At 38.5% G+C, this 17,836-nt stretch overlaps 1 protein-coding gene across 1 annotated transcript in view; it reads right to left on the bottom strand.

The window, feature by feature from the left end:
• The window catches only part of LOC140196648 (alpha-1,3-mannosyl-glycoprotein 4-beta-N-acetylglucosaminyltransferase B-like), a 167,966-nt gene that overhangs the window by 23,912 nt on the left and 126,218 nt on the right, over window positions 1–17,836 (bottom strand). The window contains exons 8-9 of the mRNA XM_072256198.1: window positions 14,229–14,343; window positions 7,379–7,509 (exon numbers count right to left, since the gene is read on the bottom strand). Of these exons, the coding sequence (XP_072112299.1) occupies window positions 7,379–7,509; window positions 14,229–14,343 (246 nt within the window). The remainder of the gene's footprint in view (window positions 1–7,378; window positions 7,510–14,228; window positions 14,344–17,836) is intronic.

Here is a 17,836-nt window from a genome sequence, read left to right as displayed (position 1 = left end):
GCAGCAACTCAATGATATAAAGTCAGAGCTTGCCAACGTCAATCAGAAAATAGTGGTGGCAGAGACCCGAATTGAGAAGGTGGAAGATCGCATGGAAAACGTGGAACAGATACTAAGTAAGACGTTAAAAATATTAAATCAACAGGAAAGTAAATTGCCTGACCGGGAGGGAAGATCGCGACGGAAAAATATCGGGTTTTATAATGTTCCCGAAGGAGCAGAGGGATTGTTGATGATGGACTTTGTAGACAAGCTGCTACAGGAAGCACTGGAGATACCTCAGACTACAGAGATTGAAATTGAAAGGGTGTATCGTTCGCCTGTCCAGCGGCCTCCCGGAGACAGAGAAGATAAACCGCGTTCAATAGTACTTAGATTCCTTCGATTCAAGAGCATGGCGGAGATCCTACGAAGGGCTTGGGGTAAGAAGAGGGTATTTTGGAATGGGAAGTTAATATACTTCGATCATGATTACACCCTGGCGGTCCTACAGAAACGGAAGGAATATTCTGAAGCGAAATGAATATTAAAGCAAGAAAAGATTAAATTTCAAACCCCGTACCCTGCTAAACTGAGGGTATTTTACCAAGAAGGGATGCGACTGTACCAGACGGTGGAGGAGGTGACTACAGACATGAACAACAGAGGAATGTCCATTAGCGTGGTCAAACCAAGGGAAACTCTGGCTGAGCAGTTATCCCGAGCTGCTTGGGAAATAGTAAGAGAACCTAGAAAGCAGGGGATGGGAACAGGATGAGAGAAGGATTTTAGGAAGAGACTGTCAGTTCTCTGGGGGCAGCCCTCACCTCCTCCAGAAGAGCCATAAGGTTTGGCTAACTTTAAAAGTGCTGATAAACTAAACGGAAGCAAAAATAGACGGTGATGTACCTATCTTGAGAAATACGTGTTATTATGTGGATTTATATTACTCAATTTTCAAAAAATTCATTCATTCCTTTTTCCTCAGCTAAATGAGAATATATACATGGGAGGAATACACAGGGAAATTATTTCTGTGTAATGGACATAGTTTTTTTTAACTTACTTTTATAGGTACTGCAGCAGGGGCCTTCAACCCACAGGTAGCAGCGACTATCCCCCACGGCTAGACTTTTCTTCTAGCCCAACCCAGGGTCATCTAGAGACCCCAGCCTTGGAACCACACCTTTGTTACCTTTATTTTTATTATTCACTTTTCTTGGTTCTTATTTGTTCAGGGAGTAGATCGATTAAGTTATATTCTGCAAATTTCAATGAAATACTAACAGATAAATACACTTAGAGAGTAAGACTATATATTTTGGGTATATACCTCAAGAATGGTTGAAAAGAGATAAATATAAATATTTAATGAATGTACTGCTGGTGGCTGGTAAAAAGACCCTTACCAGGAAATGGTTATCTCAGGAGAGCCCAACTTTAAATGTATGGATGGAAATTACAATGGACACTTAAAAATGGAGAAGGTAACAACATCTGTTGTTGGAACAGTTGGAACAATTTTATTCATGCTGGAAAAATAGTTTAACTACATAACACCTCATAGGCCTGATTTTATTCTCACAATCAATGAATATGTTGTAAAAAAAAAGTCACTCCCTACTCTGTACATAGTTTTCTTCTTTCGATTGTTCTTTCTTTCCTCTTCTTTCTATAAGTGTATTCCTCAGATAAATATTATGTGGAGATTTGTGACAAATATGATTATATGATATATATGTACAGTATCTGAAATACATCTTATGGAAATGTTTGATGATGAAACCCAATAAAAAAATAAATTACAAAAATAAAAAATCAACAAAAAAAGTATACCAATAATAATAAGAAAAAACAAAATGTTAAAACTATTGTTATTTGGAAAAAAGAAAGAAGGAAAAAAGAACTCCTACTAACTAAAACAAAAAAAAACCCTACTAACCGAAAAAAAAATGAGGAAAAAAAACCATTGGGAGCAACCCTGTTACAACCCCAGAGCTATACGCCATACAAGCTCCCATAAAAGAAAAACATCAATCTGCCAACCAAAACCAAATTACACAGGAATCAGAAGGGGACCACCTTAATTAACCCAAATCAAATAATAGTAGCGGGCAAAAGAACCCCACCTTTTCTCAAAGTCAAATCGAGGATCAAAAGTTCGACTTCTAATTTTCTCCAAACTAAGACATAGCATCACCTGAGAGAACCATTGTATCAAAGTGGGAGCAGAGGCATCTTTCCATTTCAGTGAAATAGCCCTTCTGGCCAATAATGTGACAAATGCAATTACATGTTGGTCTGATATAGAAATACCATGAATTATACCGAACAAAACTGTCAATTTATTAGGTTGTAAATTAATTTTTAAAGCTTTAGAAATTGTAGAGAAAATAGATTTCCAAAACTGTTTCAATACAGAACACGACCAAAACATATGTGTCAATGTAGCCGTCTCAGTTTTACATCTATCACACTGACTGTCAACATTAGGAGATATTTTAGACAGTCTCTCCTTTGTCAAATAGTAACGATGTACAATTTTAAATTGAATTAGAGAGTGACTGGCACAAATTGAAGAAGAGTTAACCAACTTCAAAATTCACAACCAATCCTCTGTTATCAAGGTCATGTTAAGCTCTTTTTCCCAATTGTGCTTAATCTTAAGTAAAGGACAATTATACTGTTGTAATAGTAAATTATAATTTTTCCCAATAAAACCTTTCACTAAAGGATTCATTTTGAAAATAATGTCTAACAGGTCAGAATCTTGTATATATGGAAAATTACTTAAATATTCTTGTAAGAAATGTCTGACCTGAAGATATTGCAAGAAATGTGAGTGCGAGAGAGAATATTTAGTTACTAATTTCTCAAAAGATATCAATCGACCTTCTTGAAGCAGATCCATGAAGGAATAAACTCCATATCTAACCACACCACAAGACCTTATTCCCTATACTACGTGCATTCAAGTTTAACACCTTCAGTCCTGTGTTCATCACTCAGTTTGATTTTTTCTCCCTGTTACACTTTAACTATCCCACTGACTGCAACTTTGCCCTGACTCATCTGCCTGTCCTTCCTCATATCCTCACTACACACTGCCTGTACACCAACTGCCCAATCTTCAGCCCTATCACACTGATTCCCATCCCCCTGCCAAATTAGTTTAAATCCTCCTCAACAGCTCTAGCAAACCTACTCTTACGGATATTGTCCTCCTTGGGATCAGGTGTAACCCATCATTTTCGTACAGGTCACACCTTCCCTAGAAGAAATCTGAAATCTTGCCCCTGCACTAATTCCTCAGCCATGCATTCAACTGCCAAATCATCCTATTCCTACTCTCACTGGCACGTGGCACACAAATTGTGGCCTTCTGGATGTACAGGTCTAATTGCATTATTCTTTTGATTACTTCATGTATTATCCCTGGCATTGTAAGGATCTATGTACTCCACTGTTTCAAACTTTTCACAATTGAGATAATTGTCCAAAGAGTGCATCCTAGAACACAAGGGTTCTACCAGCATTTACAGCCGTTTGCATCTGGGGTTGGCTTTTTTCTATCTGCCCTCAAATCTATGAATACTTTCAAAGGAATTGGCTGCCTTTAATGAAACAAGATCAAATCACTTCTTAATGACCCAGGGATCATATTCTTAATATACTCAAAGCACAAGGCAACTACTTCTATGTAATTATATTTTATTCTCTTGTTTTTGGTATAATTTTGTTCTGTAATGAGATAACCTAATGGTTAGCATTCCATAATATATCAGTATTCAATTTTAGAAATGCTGGCAAATCATTTAGCAGATTAACTAAAATATTAATATGATTCTTATTAATCTAGTGGGAACTGGCAAAATTAAAATTGTAACATATTCTGTGGTTAATGTCTTCAAAACACAGTTAACTCATAAAAGAACTATCAATGTTCATTTTTTAAAATGTTGATTGATCATATCATCCACTAGGGTATGAAACACAATTCTTCTCTGGATAATGTAGCCCCCCGCCCCCCTACCTAGCAAAAAGCTGATGGCCATGTCTGCTACCTAATACTCATCAATCACGTTCTCATATCACAGCTACATTAATATAATTTTTGAAGATGATCTGAGCACTAAGCAATTGAGAAAACCATTAGAAGGCTTGCTCCATAAAGCCTACCACTTATTCTTAAATCCCTAATCACTTCACTGCTATCACAATAAAATCACCACAGCCTTACATCCGAAAGATGAGTGCATTAAGTCCTAATGGATTACACATCGTATGAAAATCAGTACCTCTAGTGAAGCAAAACCATATTATGGTGTATCAAGATTCCTTTAACTGAGGGATAATAAGACACATAATAAAGGAAAATACCTTTCAACTTCTCACATAATTGGTTAATGTAAAAATATAGAAAGCTGAGGACTCTGGGACAATGGTTTTTGACCATTACATTACTTTAACTGAAACTTCATCAACCTGGGAGTCAGATGTAATGCAATAGGTTTGTATAAAGAAAGCTCTCACAATTTTTCTGGTGTCGCACTGTATTGCCAGCAAGAAATTCCTACAACTGCTTTGTCAAGCAAATGTTAAAGACATCTGATTCATCTGTGATATCTTCAATAGTTAAGATTTCCTGACACGTAGATACAGAATTAACACTTGTCAATTGGAAGTTCTATCCTTTTTTTAATCGTTCACAACTCTAGATTTAAAAACAAAACAGAACAACAGGATGGCATATCACATGACAGATTAGGTGTAGTTAGGCATTAGGGCCTCCATAATAAAGAGCAGACTGGTTCTTTTAGGAGAATTTAGAACATTGGGCCAGATGGCAGATAGGTGGTACGTGCCACCTTAATCTTAGACTGTGTGATTTTAACATGTCTGCGTGCCCACATATTCTTGCAATTTAAACATGTAGCACTAGGAACAGCAAGATGATTAGTACCTGAGTAGCAAAATATTAACTATTAGTACCTATTCTTAAAGTGCGCTTGTTGAATAATTACACTCCCTGTGAGAGAAAAAGAAATACTACTTAAAAAAGCAAAAGGGGATACTCTCCAGAAGTGAGAGCTGTCTTTTAATGATTGGCTAACTATTTTGGATATACTGTACAGTATTTACAGTATTTTTTGTCAAAAATTCCAAGCTTACATTTGTACTGTATTTCAAAATTGCGTGAATAAAATTGAACAATATTTTATTCGATTTGCCTGCTGTTTATCCTGTTCTGTTACTAATGCATTTTTATTCTATTACTAATAGTAATAAAAGCTAAAAGATAAAACTGTTAAAAGTAAATGCAGGCACATGTAAAATTGTTTCTAAATATAATTACTATTAATAATCCAGGACAACTCAATATGCATAAAATTCCTATTAAGCTATTGGTTAAACTGACAGAAACAACACCGATTGTGGTCGGAAGTGCCCACGGAGGACATCTCGGAGGAAGTGTGGGCGTAGATCAGCATTGCAAGTGTGTTTAAGGAAATGGTGTTTTAAACTCCCTGTACCACCTATCTTGCCGGTGAACGCGCAGTCTCTGGTGAATAAAATCGATGATTTCAGAGCTAGGGTGCTGAATCAGAGGGACATTAAGACTGCGTGTGTCCTTTGTTTCACGGAATCCTGGTTAACCCCTTCTGTATCGGATGCAGCGATTCAGATCGACGGTTTACTATACACCATCAGGATAGATCTATAGAGTCTCTCAAAAGCAGAGGTTGGAGGAGTATGCCTCATGATCAACTCTTCTTGGTGCACAAATATATCAGTGCTGTCCCAGTTCTGCTCACTGGACCTGGAATATCTAGCAGTAAAATGCTGTCCTTTTTACCTACCACGGGAGTTCTCTGGGGTCATTTTGGTAGCAGTTTACATTCCACCTCAGGCCAATGTGAAGCAGACTTTAGATGATCTGAGTAATGGGATCAACATGCACGAAACAGCGCACCCTAATGCCTTCACCATCGTTTTGAGGGATTTTAACCAGACCAGTCTGAAAAAAATCACGAAGCAATTGCCATAAATAGATCACTTGCAATACCAGAGGAAACAACACACTGGACTATTGCTACACCACCATCAAGAATGCCTAACGTGCTATTCCACACCCTCACTTCGGGAAGTCTGATCACCTAGCTGTACTAATACTCTCTGAGTATAGGCAGAGACTGAAGACTGCAGCACCAGTAGTGAGGACCAAGAAAATATGGAGAAGGGAAACACAGGAGTGCCTACAGGACTGCTTTGAATCAGTGGACTGGACTGTATTCAGGGTTCATCTTCGAACCTGGATGAGTATGCTGCAGTTGTTACCGGCTTCATTAAAACCTGTGTAGATGAGTATGTGCCTATAAAGACTTGCTGAACCATCCCAAAACAAAAGCTGAGGATGAACCAGGAGGTACGTCATCTGTTGAAGGCTAGGTCTGTGGCATTCAAGTCTGTCAACCCAGGCCTGTACCAGAAAACCAGGTATGATTTGCGGAGGGCTATTTCAAGGGCGAAGAGACAATTTTGAACAAGGTTGGAGATGACATCATATGCATGGCAACTCTGGCAGATTCTGCAAGACATTACTTCCTACAAAGCGAAACCCAATAGTATGAATGGCAACGAAGCTTCACGACCAGATGAACTTAATGCCTTCTATACGCGCTTTGAAAGGGAGAACACAACTACAGCTGTGAAGATCCCTACTGCACCTGATGACCTTTGTGATCTCCATCTCAGTGGCCAATGTTAGACTGTCTTTAAAGAGAGTGAACCCTCACAAGGCAGAAGGTCCTGATGGAGTACCTGGTAAGGTTCTGAAAACCTGTGCCAACAAACTAGCAGGAGTACTTAAGGACATTTTCAACTTCTCACTGCTACAGGTGGAATTTCTCACTTGCTTCAAAAAGGCAACAAATACCAGTGCCTAAGAAGAATAATGTGGGCTGCATTAATGAAGGATGGGTAAAAGGCAAGGTGGAAAGGTAATTATGTACAAGTTCTAACCAACTGAAGACAAGGTAACTACTGTAAATGAGCAGCGTACCAGAAGGCAGAATTGTCTAAACGCTTGAATAATGTTCATTTCTAGTGCTAACACGCGCCAGCACTAGAAATGAACATTATTCAAGCGTTTAGACATATTGTTTCTATACTTAAATCAATTTCTTATCCAAATAATTCAGCTCTCTCCAACTGGTTGTAGATTAATTATAACAACATAATAATTAGTTACCTTCATTAATCTCAAACTCCTCAAAAACCAACCAGGATTCCCTTTGTTTCTAATATTTAAAATGAGATTAAATTAAATAGAAACAGCAGCAGAGTTATTTCGTTGTTTTTGTGACTACTACTAACAGTAAAAGATAAATAAACTTACTTCATCTTTCTCAGGATTGCAAACTTTCACCCACAATATGTGGTCAAGTAACCAGTCTATAGGCTTGTCCTTGTAGAACATGAGAATGAATTCTATGATTAAGGGCAGGTCAGGAGACTTGAACAATTTTCCTAAATCAAAAAAAGCAAAAGGGAGAATGCTTTAATTTGACTCTGCAGTTATTATGGGGAGATTTTGCCCTTAATAGTTGAGGTATAATCTTAGTCATGACTAAAAATTAAGTAATTTTATAACTATAAAGTAAACTCATTTTAAAGTAACATAGGAAACATTTCATAAACAAGAGAGAATCTGCAGATGCTGGAAATCCGAACAACATACATAAAATGCTAGAGGAACTCAGCAGGCCAGGCAGCATCTATGAAAAAAAGCACAGTCGACGTTTCAGGCCGAAGCCCTTTGGCAAGACTGGACAAAAAAGCTGAGGAGTAGATTTAGGAAACATTTCTTTTGTTTGCAAATTTGGCTTCTAAAAGCTCACTGCTTTGATTGTATTATGAATTAGAACACTTCTAAATTAGACTATTGGGAATTGTGAAACAAATAATTGTAAAATGATCCTGCAGTACAAATATCCAAATTACAAGAGCTGGTCAAATTAAAACTTTGGTGATCTGATATTTAATGACATGTTGAATAATGAGGATGTAGATGCATTACCAAATATAAAGAACAGCAAGTATCTCATATAGAAAATCTCAACCATATGTTTAAAATAATTGATGAATAACCACACTTGTTTTTACAAAAATATTACATTTAAAAGTTGTAATCCCCTTCATTTGTTTATTCATACTACTGGCAGTGATGAATTTATAAACTTCCAGACTAACTAAAAAACTGACTTGATATTCAAATACAAGGGAGTTACAAATATCACCAAGACCCTAAAATCAGTATCTTGTTTAACAAGAACAGTCTAAAATATCTCATTATAATTAGCTCAGATATCAGCATTCATTTCTTTAGATTGGTATCAATGAGGAGCTCTTTAAAGACTACAATTCTATTGAGGCTGTATAAATGTATGAAACCTGATAGATATTTTGCAAACCAAATTCTAATCCAAGCTTTGAAATACAATAGAATCTTTTTGTACTATATATCCAAAGCCTGCAAAATAATGTTAGGCTTTCTAATATTATCAGCAGTTACCATTTTCTTTCAAGACAATGACAAATAGAAAAACAAAATTATTCAATACACAGAGTTAATAAGAGTCCTATTACTAAACTGTCACTATAATGCAATAAAAGTTTCATAAGGGGATTTCTCTCTCACCTTATACCTACTGAAAAATACAATGGTAGCTTTTAAACAATCAGAGACTTACATCAAACTATGTTTTTTAACTCTCCCAACCAAATTCAAACACCCAACAAAGCAAAAGAAAATCAATAACTCTGTGAGATCTTATGTGAGAGATTATAACCTTAATTAAAGCACTGAGTAATTTGATAGGCCAATTAGCATTAATTCTGACTGACATATTCAGTTCACTTGAGAAAGCAAACACCCTTGCATAAAACATAGATTTGCATCTTTCCCTCTTCTTTTCGTTGTAACTCCCAAGAAACTCTTTTGTGTCTTTCATATTCACCTCCTCTCTTCCTTAACTGGGAAAATGAAGTATTCCAGACAAGAGCAGCTGCTCCCTATTATTCCTGGCAACAATAACTTCATGAATGACTCCAGCTCGCTGCTACTCCAAGTCCTTCCACCAAAAAGCCATTGGAGACTATACAAGTTCTGTAGCCTTGAAATAAATTCCCATTCCAGAGTGCCAGACAAACTACTTTTCCTGTTAATGTTCAACTCATTTTCAGAGATAATTTCCAAAAGTATATATATTTTTCAAAAAAGGCTGATCAACACATCCATGTCTTCATATACATTGCTGAATGCAGATGCTGGAAATCCAAAACTAGAAATGTTGGAAACATTGCAGATTAGGCAACATCTATGAAAAAAGAAACTGAGTCAATATCTCAGGTTAAGCACCTTCTGTCAGTTCAGGAGGAGGAAAACAAATTTGTTGTAGGTTGTAGGGAGAAAGACTGAAGGCAAGATTGCTGTGGGGATAAGTTGCCGAGGTCATGTGCTCAATGGGTTAATGGTAACAATTAGAGAGAGAGAGAGAGAGAGAGAGAGAGAGAGAGAGAGAATGAACAAAATCTATGAAATAAAAGCAGTTAGAGGGTCACAGTGCAAGGAAAAATGAGCTAATGTTTCAAAATGTAGGCTGTGTGACATCCCAGCGAGTCAAGCTGTGCTAGTGGGTAGATAAAAGAAACGGCAAATATCAATACCAATACAGACAGAAGATTTACAGCAGAAGTGACTAGTTATGAGATGGACAGAGAAAATGAGTTATCTAAAGCTGTGGAATTCAATACTGAGTCCAGAAAGTTGCAATGTACCTTTCAGAAAATGGAACACTACTTCTCAAGCTTGTTATAACTATATAGAAGAACACAGACAAAAAAGATGCACAATATAGGAAGGAGTACAAGTGAATTAATGCTGTGGGGCTGTTGGGGAGTGGATCAGGAAAATGCTTGAACGAAGGAGAGAAATTGTTTAGAGGAAAGGAGTAGCAGGATGAAGAATTCCAGCAGAGGAATAGGAGAAAACTGAAGGAAGGAGGAAGTTAGGGCTATGAGGATGAGGAAGAGGATATTGGCAAGAATATGTCTGTTTTCCCGATTGTGCATGTGGGGTGGGGGAGGGGTTGGCACGCATTGTTTGCATGTGGTTAGAGTGCACCTTGGCATTTTGTATGCATATAGTGTACTGGTAGAATCCTGTCTCCAGTTATCTTGGACCTCCTTGCTATTGGACCAAAAGCTCACCCTATTATGTCCCCTCCGTTAAAAGATATTACATACAGTCTAGTGAGGAAGCAAGCCGTCCTCAATCCCAAGGGACTGCTTAAAAAACGATTCTTTCTTTCTTTTTGTATTTGCATAGTTTGTGTCTTTTGCACTCTCGTGAATGCCCACGTTGGTGAGGTTTTTCATTGATTCTTTTATGATTATTACTCTATTATGGATTTATTGAGTATGCCCACAAGAAAATGAATCTCAGGGTTGTATATGGTGACATATATGTACTTTGAACTTAATTGAATTTTTATAGTATTAACTAGATGAACTGAGTAGACATTGAGAAATAGTTTGTATTAAACAATGTTGAACTGTTGTTGAATGCGTGGTCCAGACGTGGGATCATTCCTAATGGGAGTGCATAGTGGGAAAATCATGGGCATGAACCCAGGAATTCTACTGTCAGCACTTTGATCTTTTTATTAGGTGATGAAATTCCGTGAAAGGGCAAGTCAAGATGGCACTTGCATACAATGTTCCTTTGGCTGACATCTTCTGGATAGATTGTGAAACCATATATTTCACTTCTTTTACGTCTTTTAATTTTGTTCTTCATTTTGGATGTGATTCTGGAACTGCTGGAGCCTGTGAGTTGCTGTTTGGAGATCGTTTGTGTGTTCCTGCACTCAGTAGTCTCCATGAAGATTCCCGGAGGCAGAGGCAGCGTACGTGAACCTCATGATGGGCAGGCTGCGGATTGGGCTGTGAGCTGATGTTCGACTTCATTTCACCAATTAAAGCTTCTATTATTCACCGACTGAAGCGATGAGGGAGATCGAGGTGAATGTGGAAGGTGAGTGCCAACTGCCTGCCTTTTAATCGCTGACAATCACTCTGCTATGCTAACAGAGAGGGACGAGCCTGCCACTGTGCCCAGAGAATGTTACCCAGATATTCTGTGTTTTGAATAAGGACTTGGACTATAGACTTTATTTAAGTCTTATAATTTTTTTATATTCTGTGTTTTTTGCCCCATCTTTCTTGTTTTCTTTGTGCATGGAGGGGGACTTGGGGGTTGATGTGTCAGTTCCATTTTGTTCATTTTTTATGTGGGAGGAGGGATTGGGAGTTGATGTACTTGTTGTGTTTTTGTGGTTTTTTTGTGCAAGGAGGGGGACTTCGGGTGCGGTTAATGATCGTCCTGCCTTTCTTATCTTTCTTGGTTTCATGGCTATCCAGAGAAGAATTTCAGAGTTGTATACTTTGATAATAAAGGAAACTTTGAATCTTAGAAGTAAGATGATCTTGTCCACCACTTCTCCTCTACCCCATTAACAGGTTTTTAAAAGGATTGTTCTGTCAGGACACTATGGTCCACTCCATCAATCCCAAGTCTCCTTTCCACAGCTTCTCATCTTCTTCCCACTTCCATGTATTTGTGTGCTATTTTCAATGTGCCATTAAATAGGATTTGTAGCTCACAATGTAGCCTCTTAATGTCAGTTTCCCGAGACACTTCCAATCCATATGTAAATTCCTAGGCTGGTTCGCTATCACATTCATTCTCTTTCCCAGTTTTCCTCTGCCTTCCACACCATTGAGTGAACCATTAGAATCTAAGAAACAGAAGCCACTTTTGTGCACTAATCCCTCAATTCCATAAACTAGTCCCAGGGGAACAAAAATAAATTCTTCCCAACTTTGTCCTGAGTGGCCAATCCTTTACTTTTGAAACTGTTCTGCTCATTCAAGCCCTTCATATGCTTAACCTCCCCTTATGTCAAACTGTTGTCTCAAGAGATCGATCTGAACTTGTTCATCTTTCCTTTGGCAGAGAGATAACAGGTGGATACAATAGTCAGGCCCTGTATGATTGCAGCCAGGTGTATCTATTCTATTATTTATGGTTTATAGCAATATAGACCAATATTCATACATGCATTTTAACTTTGATGAAGAACATCTAGGTCCCTATGAATACATCACTCTTCAATTTTTCAGCAATTCTACCCTTCTACTTCAAAATAGGCTTTAACAACAGAACCTTGATTAGGTACCTAATTGAACATGGAGTTAAGATAATAATCCTGCTATTTCTGTCTACATTTCTGCATGATCTGGCCTTTTAATCCATTTCCCCTTGTCTTCCCAACTTTTGCCGTGTTCACTTTGGCATTAAATTATTCCTTTCTTCAGCCCCCTTTACCCCTTATATCGTTCTCTAAAAATATTTTACTTTTGACTTTTTTCTGATATAATGTTACTGTCCTGAAACTAAAATTATTTCTTCCTCTACAGATCACCTCGCTGAGTTTTCCCAGCATTCTCTGCTTTATGGTGATGTTTTGCTTGTTCACTTCCTGTCATTGAAAGAGATGGGACTGAGAATTCAGCAATCACTGGCTAGGATTTAACTTTCCTCCTTTGTCTTCTGATTGACTTTTTCTATCTTCAAAGATGCTGCCTGACCTGCTGTGTATTTCCAGCAAGTCATCAAGTCAAGTTTATTGTAACTATGTATATGTATATATACCATCAAAGGAGATGTCTCTCTGAACTAGGGTGTACACATAACACACATATAACACACAGTAATTTAGGAAAGTAAGGATAAAATTTACAGGTGGATTACACATAAATAAGCCAAGTAAAGTGCATACATTAAATATTGTCAGGTTCAAAACAGATTGCCCAGAGATACTTAGAATGCAATGTGGCAGGAATTCTGAAGCCCATGGCCTGAGGGAAGTAACTGTTTCCCGTCCTGATCGTATTTGTTTTTATGAATTGGAGTCTCCTGCCTGATGGTAGAAAGTTAAAGAGGATGCTGGATGGATGGGTGGGATCCTTAATAATACAGTGCTCCTGATAAATGTCCTCGGTGGACGGTAGGGAGACCCCCATGCTCCTCTCAGCCATTCTCACAGTCTTTGTACTGATTTCATTAACCCCAAAGTTGGAGGCAGCCAAAGAGCTACAAATGATCTTAGTAACAGGCATAAGAAGGTCCTTAACACGATTACATAACGTTTATTGTTTCAAGTCAGTAACCTTCCATCACATTTTTACAGGGAAAAAATTAAAATATTTTTGAAGATGACGAGGAAGATAAGTGAGAAAAGAACAAAGGGAAATGATAAAAACAGGAGTAATTTAATGGCAAAATGGATGATAGTGCAAGATAAAAAGTTGGGAAGGCAGAATCATGCAGAAATATTTACATAGTATCAGGATTAATATCTTAAATTCCAAGTTCAAGTAGTTCCTTAACCAAAAGACGGGCTTCTGTTGTTTAAGCTTATTTTGAAGAAGGGCAGAACATGCTGAAAAATTACAGGTTCTCAGTCAGATGCTTAAATGCTCATTGTAAGGCTTCTCAGTGGTACTGAATTTCAGAGGTTGTGTCTGATACTCTGCTGTTCCTGTAACAATGCATCCAGACAAATTTCAACTTCAGTTAAGTGCCTCAGCTTTCTACTTAATGGAGAAACATTGTTACAGTAAGTGATTGCCCATATTTCACTGTAAATGATGTGAGCAGTTTTACTCTGTGGGAGGGTATCTAACAGGCTTTTAGAACAGAATAGACAAAGGCTGAATGGGAGGTGAAAAGTATTTCTTACTGCAATTAATAACAGAACAGGCCTTTGAGAATTTCCCAAAATATTCCCAACTTTGCACGAACCACTTGTCAGTATTTGACGGTATTGCTATTAACCCCTATTGTAGGGGAATTTATAATTAGGTCGTGAGTCATGAGTCTTTGGAACTCTATTCTGCAAAGGGAGGAGAAAGTAATTTGTTAGTCTTTTTAAGACAGAAGTATAATGTTAGTTGCTAAGCAGAGGAGGGCTGTAGGTTGCCACAGACAGACTGGAAATCTAAATTGAGATTACAATCAAATCTGTAGTATATGGTTATTTGAGGCCAAGTGCATTGTGTCAATTTTTCCTTACTGAAAACTTATTTTGCAAAATAAAAGAGCTAATTATAAACATGCTTACCAATAAATCCAAGCTGGGAAAACTCCAAGATCATCCATTCATCAGAAGGCTGATGATGAGCAAAATTCAGAATTGTTTGTAAATAGTTGGGTGTTGCTATGATATCATCCTCTAACTGTTACAAAGACAAAACATTATTGCACTGTGTCTTTAAGATAGCAATATACTGCCAGTAAATATACAAGTGCTTACTTTTTTGGATAGGCACTTATGTACTAAGAGAATAAACATTGAATATATAATACAATAGCCAGTAAAGTTACACAGAATTGTATGGAAACTAACCAGAGTATCAAATCAAATCAAGTTTAATTATTATTCAAACTGTATAGATACAGCTGAACGAGATAGTGTTCCTCTGGGGCCAAGGTGCAAAACATTCAAGATGACAAGCAAACTTCAAATTAGCAAGTAACATGATTCAGGAAAGTGAAAAAGAAGCATATTCACTCGGGGGAAAAAACATATATATTGACCAAGACTCTGCACGACGATGTCCGGCAATCGAGGGTACAGACTCCCAATAGTGTACGCACGCAATCCAGCCTGTCATTCTACCGCTCGAACACGGGAGGGCAGCACCCAGCCGAGCGCAGACGCTATGCTGTATTGCTTCCGCGTTTTCACCGGCTCTGCAGCGGTAGGCAAGACAGAGGTTTGAGGTCTCGTCCTCGCTGCTGAGGATAGATAGTTCCCATGTCGTCCGACCCTCCGCCAGACGAGGGTAACAGACCTGCGTCAACATACAGTACATTATCGCGGTACAACAGAGTCTTGTGGCCGCAAGTGAAATGTCTGAGACGATCTCCCACGGTTGTACTGCACCAACTACAATGCTTCTGAGTAGCGAGTCAGCTCCTCCGACATCCTGGAGGGCTGCTCCTGTCTCCTTTCCCAATATCCCAACTGGCTCCTTCGACACCTCGGCTGGCTCCGCTGCCGACACCAGTCCAGCTACTCCGATGATCTTGCAGTAGAATTGTCTTTGGATCGTAACAAAACACATTATACAGAGAAAAACAAGCGCTTTTGGTTGGGCCCCGAGAGGCCGTTGCGTTAACCATCCTATCGGTATCACTAAAGAAAATTTGGGAAGAATCATCCATCCACATGTCTGTATTTTATCTGAGATAATCCATGCAAAGCACCCGCGGACCTTCTGGCCTTCAACAGTGGCAAGGAAACAGCTACTTCTGGATCTAGAAGCTCTCTCCAACTGTTCGCAGTAGAATTTCCAGACCCATGGCCACACTAGTGAGCAACTGATAAATTCTCAAGACTTCTAACATTTGAGGCAGACAAGTGCCATTTAAGTATTACAATTGCTACCCAGGATGAAAAGAAGCAAATTACTTGCCCTCTTCCAACACACCTTAGTTAGACTAAAGAATGCATCACGGTAATTGGGTTTGCCATTTTTAAGGAATTAGTTCACTTCAGTCCTGGGAGAAAAGTACCACATACTGAATCTGTGCGTTTGATTTGGGCTTATTTTTGGATAAAAATTAGAGCAGAATTTTAAAATCTTTGTTGAAAAATGCCAATGAGAATACTCTGAGAAAATTTAATATAAAATCTCTGGTTTCACAAAACAATATCCTCTACAGTTCTCTCAAATCCAGGCTTTTATCTCTCTGCTACTAATTCAAAGTGCCCTCCTCTTGCTAAACCACAGTGGTCCTGCTGTATTTTCAATTTATAGCTTTTAATTCCGTGAAAGGTTCTCCAACACTAACAAACTAGTAGCCAGTGTTATTGAAGCCCCTCATTTGTCAGTTACTGTGTGTCAGCTATCAATCTGATAATGCCTGAATCACATCTTTTAATTAGCCACCTCAGTCCAACATGTAATTAGTGAACGGGGATGGAAACCAGCTGAGGGATTGCATAGGTAAAGAAATACATTAAAATATAAAGGTTGGTCTAACATCAGTAATAAACAGATAATAAGTGGGCTTCAACTAAATCATTGTAAGCTACTAAACTTGATGTTCTTCTACAAGGGGCAAATGCACCCATTGTTAAAAAATAACACATATGCTAAATCATCAGTAGTTTTTGCAAGTGCTTGTATTTAGATATATGCATGTCTTCTTTCAACTTTCCATTATATAATTCCATTTTGAAATGGATGAATAAGACTGCTCTTGTACCACACTGTAACAACACACTCCCACCACTGGAATTAAACATAGAAACATAGAAAACAGGCGCAGGAGTAGGCCATTCAGCCCTTCGAGCCTGCACCGCCGTTCAGTACGATCATGGCTGATCATCCAACTCAGAACCCTGTACCTGACTTCTCTCCATACCCCCGATCCCTTTAGCCATAAGGGCCATATCTAACTCCTTCTTAAATATAGCCAATGAACTGGCCTCAACTGTTTCCTGTGGCAGAGAATTCCACAGATTCACCACTCTCTGTGTGAAGAAGTTCTTCCTCATCTTGGTCCTAAAAGGCTTCCCCTTTATCCTTAAACTGTGACCCCTCGTTCTCGACTTCCCCAACATCGGGAACAATCCTCCTGCATCTAGCCTGTCCAATCCCTTTAGAATTTTATACGTTTCAGTAAGATCCCCCCTCAATCTTCTAAATTCCAGCGAGTATAAGCCTAGTTGATCCAGTCTTTCTTCATATGAAAGTCCTGCCATCCCAGGAATCAATCTGGTGAACCTTTGTTGTACTCCCTTTATGGCAAGGATGTCTTTCCTCAGATTAGGGGACCAAAACTGCACACAATATTCCAGGTGTGGTCTCACCAAGGCCTTGTACAACTGCGGTAGAACGTCCCTGCTCCTGTACTCGAATCCTCTTGTTATGAATGCCAGCATACCATTCGCCTTTTTCACCGCCTGCTGTACCTGCATGCCCACTTTCAATGACTGGTGTATAATGACACCCAGGTCTCGTTGCACCTCCCCTTTTCCTAATCGGCCACCATTCAGATAATAATCTGTTTTCCTATTTTTGCCACCAAAGTGGATAACTTCACATTTATCCACATTAAATTGCATCTACCATGAATTTGCCCACTCACCTAATCTATCCAAGTCACCCTGCATCCTCTTATCATCCTCCTTAGAGCTAACACTGCTGCCCAGCTTCATGTCATCCGCAAACTTGGAGATGCTGCATTTAATTCCCTCGTCTAAATCATTAATATATATTGTAAACAACTGGGGTCCTAGCACTGAGCCTTGCAGTACCCCACTAGTCACTGCCTGCCATTCTGAAAAGGTCCCATTTATTCCCACTATTTGCTTCCTGTCTGCCAACCAATTCTCTATCCACATCAATACCATGTGCTTTAAGTTTGCACACTAATCTCCTGTGTGGGACCTTGTCAAAAGCCTTTTGAAAATCCAAATATACCACATCCACTGGTTCTCCCCTATCTACTCTACTAGTTACATCCTCAAAAAATTCTATAAGATTCGTCAGACATGATTTTCCTTTTACAAATCCATGTTGACTTTGTCCGATGATTTCACTGCTTTCCAAATGTGCTGTTATCACATCTGTGATAACTGACTTTAGCATTTTGCCCACCACCGATGTCAGGCTAACCGGTCTATAATTCTCCGGTTACTCTCTCACTCCTTTTTTA

Source organism: Mobula birostris, chromosome 4, assembly GCF_030028105.1.
Source record: "Mobula birostris isolate sMobBir1 chromosome 4, sMobBir1.hap1, whole genome shotgun sequence".
Lineage (NCBI taxonomy): Eukaryota > Metazoa > Chordata > Chondrichthyes > Myliobatiformes > Myliobatidae > Mobula > Mobula birostris.
The sequence above is the reverse complement of the archived record's forward strand: the minus strand, read 5'-3'. Positions and strand labels throughout refer to the sequence as shown.